Source organism: Zalophus californianus, chromosome 2 (assembly GCF_009762305.2).
Source record: "Zalophus californianus isolate mZalCal1 chromosome 2, mZalCal1.pri.v2, whole genome shotgun sequence".
NCBI classification, from domain to species: domain Eukaryota; kingdom Metazoa; phylum Chordata; class Mammalia; order Carnivora; family Otariidae; genus Zalophus; species Zalophus californianus.
Genome location: NC_045596.1, coordinates 167,193,051 through 167,206,080, shown reverse-complemented (window position 1 = coordinate 167,206,080; position 13,030 = coordinate 167,193,051). Strand labels below are relative to the sequence as shown.

Genomic DNA, 13,030 nt, shown 5'->3' with positions numbered 1-13,030 from the left:
TGCTTCCCCCCTCTCCGCCTACTTGTGCTCTGTCTCTGCCAAATAAATAAATAAAATCTTAAAAAAAAAGAAAGTTGTTATTAGAAGGTCTTTCTGTCACTGTATTTTTAATTTGTTACTTTTTACATATAGGAAGTCTACAGATTTTTGTGCATGCATTTTATCAATGAGTTATCACTATTTTCAAGTCTTTTAGCTTTTAAGGCAGTTAACTGATGTAACTGCAATTAATAATTTTTTCACACCTTTTTAATAATAATAATTTCTTTATTTCCTCTTCTTTGGTTAATCTCCACCCCCTTCTCATAATTGCCCTGGGTAATCCATTCAGAATAAAAGGAAATAATCACAAAAGAGCTGATCATTATTTTACTCCTAGGAAAACTTCTAATATTTTATCATGAAAAGGATGCTGCTTTTGATTCAATATGTTTATCTTATTGAGAAAATATTTATCTCTTCCAATTGTATTTAAAATCAGGAATGTTTTTGGGTTTTATTAAATATGTTTATGACATCTATTAACTGATATTATTTTTGTATTGCCTTTGAAGATTTTCTAATACTAAACCATCTTGTCTTTTAGCCTGAAGTTCTCTAGACTATTAGGTAGTGAATGTTTCTGGGAAGGAAAGTTTTAATAGGAGTTCCATGGCTATTTCTTTCTCCCTTTAAGGAATGCTCTGGGGACTAAACAACCTCATCTATATTTTCATGAAAACACGCTGTATTCATCTGCTTGAGCTATCATAACAAAATACCACAGACTGGGTGTCTTAAACAATAGAAATTAATTTTCTCACAGTTGTGGAGGCTAGAAATCTGTGATCAGGGTGCTGGCAAGTTTGTTTTCTGATAACTCTCTTCCTGGCTTGCACATGATCACCTTCTTGCTGAGTCCCTGCATGGCCTTTTCTCAGTGTATGTGGAGAGAGAGTACTCTATGGTCTAACTAATTCCATCAGATTAGGACCTCACCCTTATGACCTCACTTAACCCTAATTACCTCCCAAAGGTCTTCTCTCCAAGTACCATCACACTGAGTATTAGGGCTTCAATTCATCATATGAATTTTGGGGAACAATTCAGTCCATAAAAGTCCATCCCATAGTCCTCTCAAATTCATGTCCTCCTTGTATGCAAAATACAGGTACCCCTATTTCAGCAGCTCCAAAAGTCTTAACCCATCCTGGCACTGATTCCAAATACAAAGTTTCATCTAAGTATCATGTAAATCAGGTATACGTGAGACTCACGAATGATTTATCCTGAAGCAAAATTCCTTCCTGTTTTGAGCCCATAAAACTGGACCAGTTATGTGCTTCTAAAAAACAGTAGTGAGACAGGCATAGGATAGATATTCTCATTCTGAAAGAAAGAAATTGGAAAGGACAGGATGACAGATCCCAGTAAATACAAAACTTAGCAAGCTAACTTCCATTAGATTTTAAAAAAAAAATTTTTATGTTAATCACCATACATGACATCATTAGTTTTTGATGTAGTGTTCCATGATTCATTGTTTGTGCATAACACCCAGTGCTCCACGCAGAACATGCCCTCTTTACTACCCATCACCAGGCTAACCCATCTCCCCACCCGCCTCCCCTCTAGAACCCTCAGTTTGTTGCTCAGAGTTCATCGTCTCTCATGGTTCATCTCCCCCTCCGATTACCCCCCTTCATTTTTCCCTTCCCGCTATCTTCTTCTTTTCTTCTTCTTCTTCTTCTTCTTCTTTTCTTCTTCTTCTTCTTTCTTCTTTTCTTCTTCTTTTCTTCTTCTTTCTTCTTCTTCTTCTTTCCTCCTCCTCCCCCTCCCCCTCCCCCTCCTCCCTCCTCCCTCCTCCTCCTTCTTTCTTCTTCTTTCTTCTTTCTTCTTCTTCTCTTCTTCTTCTTTCTTTTCTTTCTTTTTCTTCTTCTTCTTCTTCTTTCTTCTTTTCTTCTTCTTCTTCTTCTTCTTCTTCTTCTTCTTCTTCTTTCTTCTTCTTTCTTCTTTTCTTCTTCTTCTTCTTCTTTTTTAACATATTGTATTATCTGTTTCAGAGGTACAGGGCAGACCATTAGATTTTTGTTTCAAGGATATCCTCTTTGGCTTGATAGTCTATCCTCCAAGCCCACTGTAGTGGCAGCATCATCCCATAGTCCTCAGTGACGTCTACCCCACCCCTTTGGCCCTGCCCACGCAACACTTTGCAGCCTTCCTGTCTCCCAGGCACTGGGCTGGGGCAGCCTAGCTGAAATCAAGGAAGGAAGCTCCTGGGCCTGTGATGGGTGAGAAAACCCTGATGATCTCTTAATCACCTTTGGAGCACTCTCTTTTCTTGAAGAATTAAGTATATTGGCAGCCAAATAGCTGTGTTGCCCCACCCTATTCCCTTCGCTCCAACCTGGCAGTGTTTCTGCCTTCATGGATCTCATCCCTGTTCCTTGCTTCTGCTGAGATTGCTGCTAAGATGCAATAATCTCAATATCAAATGATTTTCCAGCCACACATTGGGCATTCTCTCTAAAACGTGTTTCCCCATTTTCTGCAATGGTTTGGCTGAGAATTCTCCAGCTCTCTAAGTTCTGGTATCTCTCTGATGAACACTTCTTCAACTCATCAATCCACTCTCACATTTACTGTAAGCAGTTGGGAGGACCTGAGCTGTACCTGCAACATTTTGCTTAGAAATCTCCTCAGCTGATTATCCAGTTTCATTGCTCACAAGTTTTATCTTGTGAAGCACTGGGGCAGTTCTAAGAGGAGAACATTGAACCATGGATCATGCATGACTGTAGCTGGGGGGTGGCTCCTCTACCTGTCAGCTTCCCCATTGTTTCAACTGGCAGAGAAGTGATAGAACAGCATTCCATACCAAATTAAAACAACAACAACAAGAACATGCTAATAAATTGTGGAGAAAGCAGAGTTTGATACATTATAAACCCAGATAGGTGGCTGATATGTACAAAGAGGTGGAAGTTGAGGAGCCACATAGATCAAATGCTCAGGAATGAAAACAGATGTCAACTGAGAATGAATAAGAACTGATGAGGAGGAGGACCTGGGTGGCTCAGCCAGTTAAGCATCAGACTCTTGATTTCAGCTTAGGTTGTGATCTCAGGGTCTTGAGATCAAGCCCTGCATCAGCTCTGCACTCAGTGGGGAGTCTGTTGGAGATTTTCTCTTTCTCTCTCTCTCTGTATGCCCCCCCCAACACCACTTGCAGGCACACACACGTGCTCTCTCTCTCTCAAATAAATAAATCTTAAAAAAAAAAAAAAAGAACCCATGAGAAAAATGTGACATTAACATTAGTTGGAAAGGAATGGGTCAAAGCCATACTTAGCCATGCATTCTACAAAATAATTATAGAGTCACTTTAACAATTTCCTATTGCTATATATTTGACTAAAGGACTTAGTTAAATAATTGTTATTTAGTGACTATTAATTTTTAATTTTTAGAAAAATATTTTAGTAATGTAAGAGAAATTAAATGCCACACTTCCCAGATTTAATTCTCATATTTAGGTACAATCCCAATACTCTCTGTGATATACATGTTTAAATTTTGGATAAGTTATATCAGAAAGAAATTGAAGAAATGTTTGTAGGTATTAAACATGTGCTTATGAAAGACTATCTTCAGTCAAATAAATCACTATATGATGTAATGTTGAAAACTCATAGACATCAGTAAAGCACTAGTAACAGTCCATTTTATATGTTAACTTAATATTTAATATTTATTATATTTATAATGTATGTGAGTGAAATGTTTAGTGTTGGGAATAATGTTGGTAATGATATTCTCTCCACATTTTTGTTTGGTTAATACAGTCTCTAACATAATATGAGATGGTTATTTTCCATTATAGGTAAAAGCTACTTGAGGGAACAAAATACCACTCCTTCAAAACACCGATTTCTACTCATTTTCTACATTTCTCTACCTGTGCTCATCATCACTGCCATTGTTTCAATAAAGCAGAATAAAATAAGAGAGCTGTGCTACAGAGAGGAAACTGAAAGTGAGAGGTATATACATGTTTATTCTTAGTAAATTCAATGAGTCAAGAAAAAAGTACTCATGTCTCATCAGGAATAATCTAAGACTGTAGGTAGAACAATATGAGGAGAGGTCCAGGGATACATTTCAAACCAGTTTGATGTCCTCCATTTTTTTTTTCTAATTTTACTCATTAGTAAAACCATTCATTTTACCATTAGTATCACTTGAAGAGGAGATATGACTGCCAAGAGTATAGTGGGGATTTTATTCAGCCTCTTAGTCAGCCAACACTGTCTAAATAGTCTTATTACTAGTCTACTGTCCAAAGGCTTCTGAGAATATATAACACTGCATTTAAAGGGAACTTTCAAAAGATAAATTTTTTAGATACAAGTTCTCAGACAACTCTATTAGAATAGCTCTCTCAATTGAAAATGGTATTTATGAACCTGCTTCCAAAATATTTTTTTCCTAAGTATTTATGCTACTATTTGTAAAGTCATTACATGTGTAGTTCAAAACACAGGCTATGAGACGGGAGGCAGCATCATGAAATGGGAAAGAAATTACATTTAGCCTCAGAAAACAGTTTTAAATCCTAAATCTTGCATGCAGAAACTATAATACTTTGAGCAAGTGATTTAATCTCTATGTTCTTAAGATTATTCTCTATAACTCTATAAAATGGGAGATAATAATAGCTTTCCAATGTATCATAAATTTTTGGGTATACCAAAACAGTAAGTGAAATCACCACATTATCTGTAATCAGTTACACAAATATTTAGATATAGCTATTAAGCCCCTTATTCATAATTTACTGTATTTTCCCACAGAAGTATTTACCTCTAGTTTTAACTTCCAGGAAGTGACAGGAAGAGAAGACACAAATGTGTGTTATGAGAGAAAGAAAAAAAATAGAAATTTATAGAAAAATTAACTTAAATTTTGACTGCCACTTCAAGGTTTTGGCTTAATTTGACCTGAGGAATTACAGGTGTCATAGAATCAGAGGGCATGTCTATACAAATGTTGTCCTATAAATAACTGAATAAATGTAAAATGAAGATGAGAGCAGTTAATCAACAAAGCAAGCAAGATGGATGATGGCATTTCTTCTAATATTTAGCATCCATCTTTAGATGAATGGATAAAGAAGATGTGGTGTATATACACAATGGAATATTACTCAACCATAAAAAGAATGCTATCTTACCATTTGCAACAACATGAATGAACCTAGAGGGTATAATACTAAGTGAAATAAATCAATCAGAGAAAGACAAATACCATATGATTTCACTCATATGTGGAATTTAAGAAATAAAACAAAGGAACAAACAAAATAAAAAAAAAAGACAAAAACACAAACTCTTAAATATAGAAAACAAACTGGTTGCCAGAGGGGAGGTGGGTGAGGCGGATAAGTGAAAGAGATGAAGGGGATTAAGAGTACACTTACCTTGATGAGCACTGCGTAATGTATAGAATTGTTGAACCATTATATTGTACACCTGAAACTAATATAACACTCACTCTATGTTAATCTACTTAAAGAAAAGAAAAAAAAAAGAACAGTATCTGTTTTATTTTGTTGGAGGGAGACATTTTAATGAATCACTGTTTCTTTGAAAAATATTCTTCATTCAAATAGCCACTTAGTTGTTCAAGATTTTTAAATTTCTCCACTTAAATTTTGTCAATTTCATAGATCTGTGTCAGAAGAAAGCAGCAGTAACAGCAAGTTATCCCCCAGTGTAAGGTGAGTCTAGAACAATGTGATTAGCCATTGTGCATTGTAATTTTTTTTTTTGGGGGGGTGCATTGCATGTTTTGATCATTGTTAGGAGCACTAAAAAATTGTTAATTTGAGACCAAAACATTTGTTCATAATATGTTTTATGGTTTTCACTGTTATTTAGTGTTATAAACAATAAAACTTGTTTTCATGATATCTCAACCTCTCCTCCCCAACCTATACTAAAGGAGTGATTTTTGTGTACATACACAAGCATCAATAATCACATACTTTGTGGGATTTTGTTTTGAGCATTGGTAAGGAGCATTTATATCTTAAGGACATTTTACTGCCAAATACAAAGAGGACTAATATTATAAGGGATATCACTTATGCTTATAGTTATATTATCTCAGAAAAAATTACTGTTAGTAAGATAAAGCCTTGGAATAGTCACTCATTTTACTGTCTTAACTCATTTGGGAAAGTAAATTTAGAGATCAGACTATGGAGTAATCAAACAGAACATTTTATAAAATTATATATTCCCCCTTTATTATCAGTATATAAAAATTTCCCTTACCACATGATGGATAGAATATAAAAGGAGATAATATTTTATATAGCATCCCAGGTTATTTTTCAAGTTATGTCTTCATCCTTGCAGTACAAAGTTGCATGTTATGATATTCATGTAACAAATGTTGAAATAAATGTCTGAACTGAGGGCATTCCTAAATTTAAGAGAAGCACTATAAATAAAATAAGATAAAAACAGAGGCAGGGAAAACCATAAGAGACTCTTAACTATAGGGAACAAAGTGAGGGTTAATGGAGGAGAGGTGGGTATGAGATGGAGTAATTGGATGATGGGCATGAAGGAGGGCACTTGATAGAATGAGCACTGGGTGTTATATGCAACTAATGAATCCCTAAATTCTACCCCTGAAACTAATAATACACTATATGTTAATGAAATTGAATTTAAATACGAAATTTTAAAAAATAAAAGAAGCACTGTTAAATATGGACAATCACCTTCTTAATCCTATTGTCAAGGCAGACTGTTTTAAGTTCTACAAAAATTAGTCATATTGTTACTCTCAAGGCAAGACTATACTTCAATTCCTTTAATCACAATGAAATGCATATTACAGGATAGAGAACAATCAAATGGGTTTTTCCCACTATAATCTCTATCAAAAAAGATTGAAAAAGAAATAATTGCACTTGAAGACAGTGGATGGGAAGAAATAAGGAATGAGCAGAAATAAATGAAAAGGAAAATAAACAGAAAACAACAAAAAATGAGCAAAGAGAGATGCTGATTCTTGAAAAGATTAATGCATATAATTAAAACTACACTGTATTATATAAACCTTTCAAGTAACATCTTTTTTCATTAAGATATAAGTGTATATAAACAGGTTTAGAAAGATATGAGAATATCTCTATGCTTAACTCATTGGAATGTGTATAATGTGTCCTTCACCTAACAACATTTTCTTTCATTAAGACAAGTGTTTGTAAACATTATCTGTTGAATCAGATGGGAATAGAAAAAAGATTTATTCAGTAGTTGAAAATAAAAAGACTAAGGTTATAAAATACCAATATCAGGTAATAAAATTACATATTTTTAAATCTTTTGGACATTAGAAGAAAAGAGAATACTGGTCATAACTTAAAATCAATAAATTTAAATTTTTAGGTGAAATATATGCATTCTTCCAAAAACACATCTCTCCATCTTTCCCGAAATAGAATAGAGAAAAATTGAAAATTAGTAAGTCTTCCATTAAAGATCTGGAAACTGTCATTTGAAGCTTTCTCACAAAGTTAATACTTGGGCATATTGTTTTCCATGGCATTCATCAGGAACAAAAGAGCCAAGATGAACTGAGCCAGCACTTGCTTAATCACATCATCTTATATTGCATTGAAAAAACAAGTCACAGTACCAAACTCAACATCAGTGAGTGGATGTGTGTGATGTACTCCACCCACTCTAATAGGAGATATTAAAAAGCCACATGGCAAAAAAATATGGATGAATAATCATATACCAGAAAAGAGTGAAGAGTTGGGAAAGTAATTCAAACCATTACATCTTCCAAATATTTAAAAAAAGAAGTAATACCTATCTTACACATACTCATCTGGAAAATATAAAAAGAAGAAGCATTTCCTAAGTTTTTCTATGTGGCTAGTCTAACTTTATTTTTTTTAAATTTTAAATTCAATTAGCCAGGGTATAGTAATCATTAGTTTTTGATATAATGTTCAATGACTCATTAGCTTAGTATATCTAGTCTAACTTTAATACCAAAACTTGACAAAGGCAATACTGGAAAGGAAAATTAACAGATTAATTTCTGATTAAAGATGCAGGAGTTTTAAACAAAACATTTCCAACTAAAACTAGTTAGCATTGTAGAAGATAAATAGCCATGGAGGGGGAGAGTGATCTAGGAATGAAAGGTCGGTTTAAAATTAAAAAGCCAATATAATGTAATTCACCATATTAATAGAAAATGAGAAAAATTATGTGATCATTTTTATAGATGAAGAAAAAATATCCTTTCACTATAAAAATTCCCACTTAACTAGTGATAAAAGAGTTACTGTAATGTGATAAAGGAAATTTGAAAAAAGAAAACATATAGGAAACATTCCAGTTAATGATGAAATTGTGAATGTTCCTTCCTGAGATCAGGAACATATTCATTTCACAATTGTATTCGTTTTCAATATTGTATGGATGATCCTAGCCAGGAAAATAAGGTAAGAAAAAAAAGTAGAAAGATTGGAAATGAAGAATGAATGATGTCCTTGTTTGTAGATGATATGGCTTTGTAGATAGAAAATTCTAAGAAATTACAAACCAATTAGAATTAATAAATGAACGTAAGGTGCCTGTCAGTTATCTTTTAGTTTTGTTGGCTGTTTCCTTTGCTCTGCAAAAGCTTTTTATCTTTTTTAAAAAAATTTTTATTGTTATGTTAATCACCATACATTACATCATTAGTTTTTGATGTAGTGTTCCATGATTCATTGTTTGTGCATAACACCCAGTGCTCCATGCAGAACGTGCCCTCTTTAATACCCATCACCAGGCTAACCCATCCCCCCCCAGAAAAGAAGAAACTATCTCAAAATTTTAAAGAGAGAACAACATATATATATATATATATATATATATATATAAAATATGGCATATATATATATATGCCAAAAATAAGGGTCACTGCTATGAAGGGATAGAATATGACTCTAAAAATGAAAAATAAAAATGTTTTTAAAAAAAGGGATTGATAAGATGGTTGAAAAAGGGAAAAAGAGAAATTCAAAAAAAAGAAAAAGGAAATTAAAAAAAAATTAACTATGAAAGACTAAAGAATCAGGGGAAAAAAAAAAGAATCAGGGGGAAAAATGCCATGAATTCTATGTGCAGTATTCCCCTAGCGCTGGAGTTCTGCTGTTCTCACTGATCAGTAAACTTGGTCTTGGCTGGCTGTTTTTGCTGATCTTCTGGGGGTGGGGCCTGTTGCCATGGTTCCCAAATGTCTTTGCCGGAGATGGAATTGCTCGCCCTTGCCGGTCCGGGCTAAGCAATCTGCTCAGGTTTGCTCTCGGGAGCTTTTGTTCCCTGCAAGCTTTCCGTACAGGTTTGGAGGACGAGAGTGAAAATGGTGGCCTCCCAGTCTCCACCTGGAGGAGCTGAGAACTTGGGGCCCCGCTCCTCAGTGCGCCCCCAGAGAAAAGCAGTCAGTCTCTCCCGTGTCCCTGGTCTCCGGCCGCACTCCGTGCTCACCCGGCCTGGGACCGAGGGTTTCTATCTCTGGCACCCGACCCCTTGTGGAGTCTCCAAACCCAGCACATCCCTGCGGTGCGCTCCCGAGCTGCTCCTCCTAGGGGTGGAAGGGGAGTCTCCCCGGATCTGCCACTTGTTGGGTCCCTGCTGGAGGAGCAGTGGCCCGACTGTGCCGCGGATCATGGTTTATGGCAACCCCGAGCTGAGAGCCTGCTCCTCGGCTCTTTATCAGCAGCCAGCTCCCCCGCTCCGATACCTGGGAGCTCTGCCACACTCAGGCACCCCCGTCTTTCTGTGACCCCGAGGCTCCTGAGACCACACTATCCTGCAAGGATTCCACCCCCCGCTTAGCCACTGGAGTGACATCCCTCAGCGGAGCCGACTTCTAAAAGTTCCGATTTTGTGCTCCGTGGCTCTATCACTTGCCAGAAGCGGCCGATGGAGGCCCCTTTCCCCACCATCTATCTTCCCAAATATCGCCCCGGATTCACTTCTCCGCATGTCCTACCTTCCAGAAAGTGGTCGCTTTTCTGTTCAGAAAGTTGTTGCTATTCTTTTCTTCGATCTCCTGTTGAGTTCGTAGGTGTTCAGAATGGTTTGATCCCTATCCAGCTGAATTCCTGGGACCAGATGAAATTTAGGTCTCCTACTCCTCCGCCATCTTGTTCCTCCCCGCCTCCGTTTGCTATACTTTTAAGTTTAAATCTTCACATCTCTTCCAACTCAGTAATCTATGTGTATCAGGTTTCTGTATATTTAACAGAAACTCAATAAAAATATTTTTTTGTATACATGGATAGGGAGAATTGAGAAAAAGATTCTGAAATTCATATGAAAAGCACATAATGGTATTCAGATAAACTTTACTACTAACAATGAATAAAATATAGAGCTTTTTGTTTTCAAAAAACATCTTTCTGATTTTAAATGTAGTATCAAATAGTAATTAAAATATCTCAGATACTTTGGTAGATATACATATTAAGAAGGTTCTTGTAATCACAATACCCAAAGAAAATTTCCATTAACAATGTAGATGCATATCTTTTTAAATGTTTTTCTAAGTAAAACATAAAAATACTTATACTTTTTTTTACTTAAAAAGTATTATGCACAACTTTGCATATTTTAAAATATAGGCCCATGTCATCATTTTGTGACATATCATCTCCAATTTATTTATTTATTATTTATTTACTTTTCGTATTCATTTTAAAAATCCATTATTATGAATATTTAGACTACTTTCTGTTTTTCATTGTAGCAAACACCCCATAATAAGCATTATTATATAAATAAACATTTTAGAGCAATTGTCCAATTATAGTCTCAGTTTAAATCCCAGAAAAGAAAGTTACCCAGATCTAGTCTTTATTTTCCTTTCTTAATTCATTCAATAAATTGTATGTGTATATGAGTGTGTGAATCATTCTGCATCTTATCACAATTATAACAAGAAATAAACATTTATTTTAAAATATAGGTATGCAAGAGAATGAAATAATCATTAATCTTAGCACTGAAGATGATCATTGTTAAAATATTTTAATATATAGATGTACACACATGGGTGTGTGCATGTATATTGGTGTTTTTATATTTTACTTAGAATTATCACATTTTTTTCTTTTTTATTCCAAATTAAAATTAGTTCATATACTTAGAATGGAAATTGCAAGGCACTTTGTTTTATTGACCTAAATAGTTTCCAAATATAGACAAATGAACAGGGTAGGGAATTTCAGGAAGCCACTTCTATTATAAAACTAGGAGCTGAGGTAACAGTTGAGGTAACAGATAATTGTTTTTTCTGGAATTAATTTTTATTTTCCTGATCCTTTCCCTTCAGTTAACCATGCCCTTTAAATTACCTATATCAGTGCTAAAAAAAAAAAAGAAAAGAAAAAAGAAAGAAAGAAAAAGGAAAAATAAAGCAACACTGGCACTTTGTGTTGTGTTTTATTTTGTTTTCTCTTACAGCAACAGTCTCTAACAACCTTGGCCTGGAAGAAGGACATTACCAAATAAGTCATCAGAAACTGACCTAAACCAAGAAGGGAAAAATAATTTCACCCTCATAATCTGTCATCACTGTTGAGGGCTTAAAATATGAAATAATAAATCATCTGCCCTTGAATCACCTAAATTATGTCTGATGTTTTCTCTGTATTTTCAGTCTCAACTTCCACCCTATCCACTGCAACTTGAATCCAGAAGAGGCTCTGAATCAGGTGAAAGCAGCTTAAGATCCTCACCTCATGATGCCAAGAGGCGCTGCTATTTCAGTCTCATGACCCAAGGCTAGAGTGTTCCATTTCCCCTTATGCTCCTTAGGTTGACCCGAATCTTCCTCCTTCCGTCCAAACTCCCTCCTTCTCTTCAGAACTCCTAGCTTTCAGCTGTGACTTGCCCCAGTGGTACTGACTCCTGGGGTCAGTACCAGGACTGACCTGGTTTATGGTCAAGTTAACAAGAGGAGACTCCCAAGTCTCCTCTTGTTAACTGCTTCTCCTCTTTGAAAGCTGTATATCCACGTTAGCCTCTTGAGACACTCGTTTACCAAGAGTAGATTTATCATGGAGCTAAGGAAGGAAAAGCATCAGGGCCACTTACTTGAATAGGGCTCTTTTCAAAGTTAGGACCTTAAATTTTGTATTCTTTTTCTCAGAGTTCATCAAGTTTTATATAGTTTGGGACCTATAGAACCTGGATCTTCCTCTTTAGCAGCAACCTTGGCAGTGGTGTGCTAGAGCCAGTTTATACCAGCTGGCAAGAAATTTTGCTCTCATAAAAAAAAAAATAGGCAAGTTTTGGTGAAGGTGTGGAGAAATTGGAACTGTTGCACACTGTTGATGGGAATACAAAATGGTGAATCTGTTATACAAAAAAATTATGATAGTTCCTTAAAAAATTAGAACTCAAACTACCATATGATCCAGCAAAGATAGAGTAGAAATGTCTTGCAGGAAAATTATTTTGTTTTTGGATTTGAAAAGGAGATGGATGCTGTAGCTAGGTGGGTGCTGCTGAAATAAAATGTTTTGTCTTCTGGAGAAAACATCTCTATTACTCATAATTCCATACAAATTGTGTGAAAGGCCAGTGAAAATTTGGAAATCATGCAGTCATGTAATACTTTGAGGATATTTATTCCTGTTTAGGAAATGCAGGGCTTAGTAATTCTGTATCAGTCAAAATATGTGCTGTTATGCTGATACACTGTCGTATGAACTCTTCATTTAGTAATAGATGTAAGTTCTCAGAAATCAAAATGCAACACCATTTCCTCATGGCTTAAAGTCTATTGCAGACAGGTTTTGATACCTGACATTCTTCTGGAATTACTCTGGAAGAATGATCACTTACCTCTACCATGTTAAATTCTATGATGATTTATGTCATCTTGTGCAGGTACAGTACTTTTTCTGGGCAGCCGAGTCTGTCCTCTGTTTGATGACTAGCCCTCCAGGCTTTTTTAGTCT

The 13,030-nt window shown here is 35.4% G+C and overlaps 1 protein-coding gene across 1 annotated transcript in view; it reads left to right on the top strand.

Moving 5' to 3' along the window:
- Positions 1-11,694, top strand: part of LOC113925407 (disintegrin and metalloproteinase domain-containing protein 5-like) — a 137,063-nt gene extending 125,369 nt beyond the window's left edge. Inside the window, exons 19-21 of the mRNA XM_027600066.1 lie at positions 3,863-4,022; positions 5,708-5,758; positions 11,529-11,694. Coding sequence (XP_027455867.1) covers positions 3,863-4,022; positions 5,708-5,758; positions 11,529-11,541 — 224 coding nt within the window. The 3' untranslated portion in view covers positions 11,542-11,694. The remainder of the gene's footprint in view (positions 1-3,862; positions 4,023-5,707; positions 5,759-11,528) is intronic.
- Positions 11,695-13,030: the final 1,336 nt, after the last annotated feature.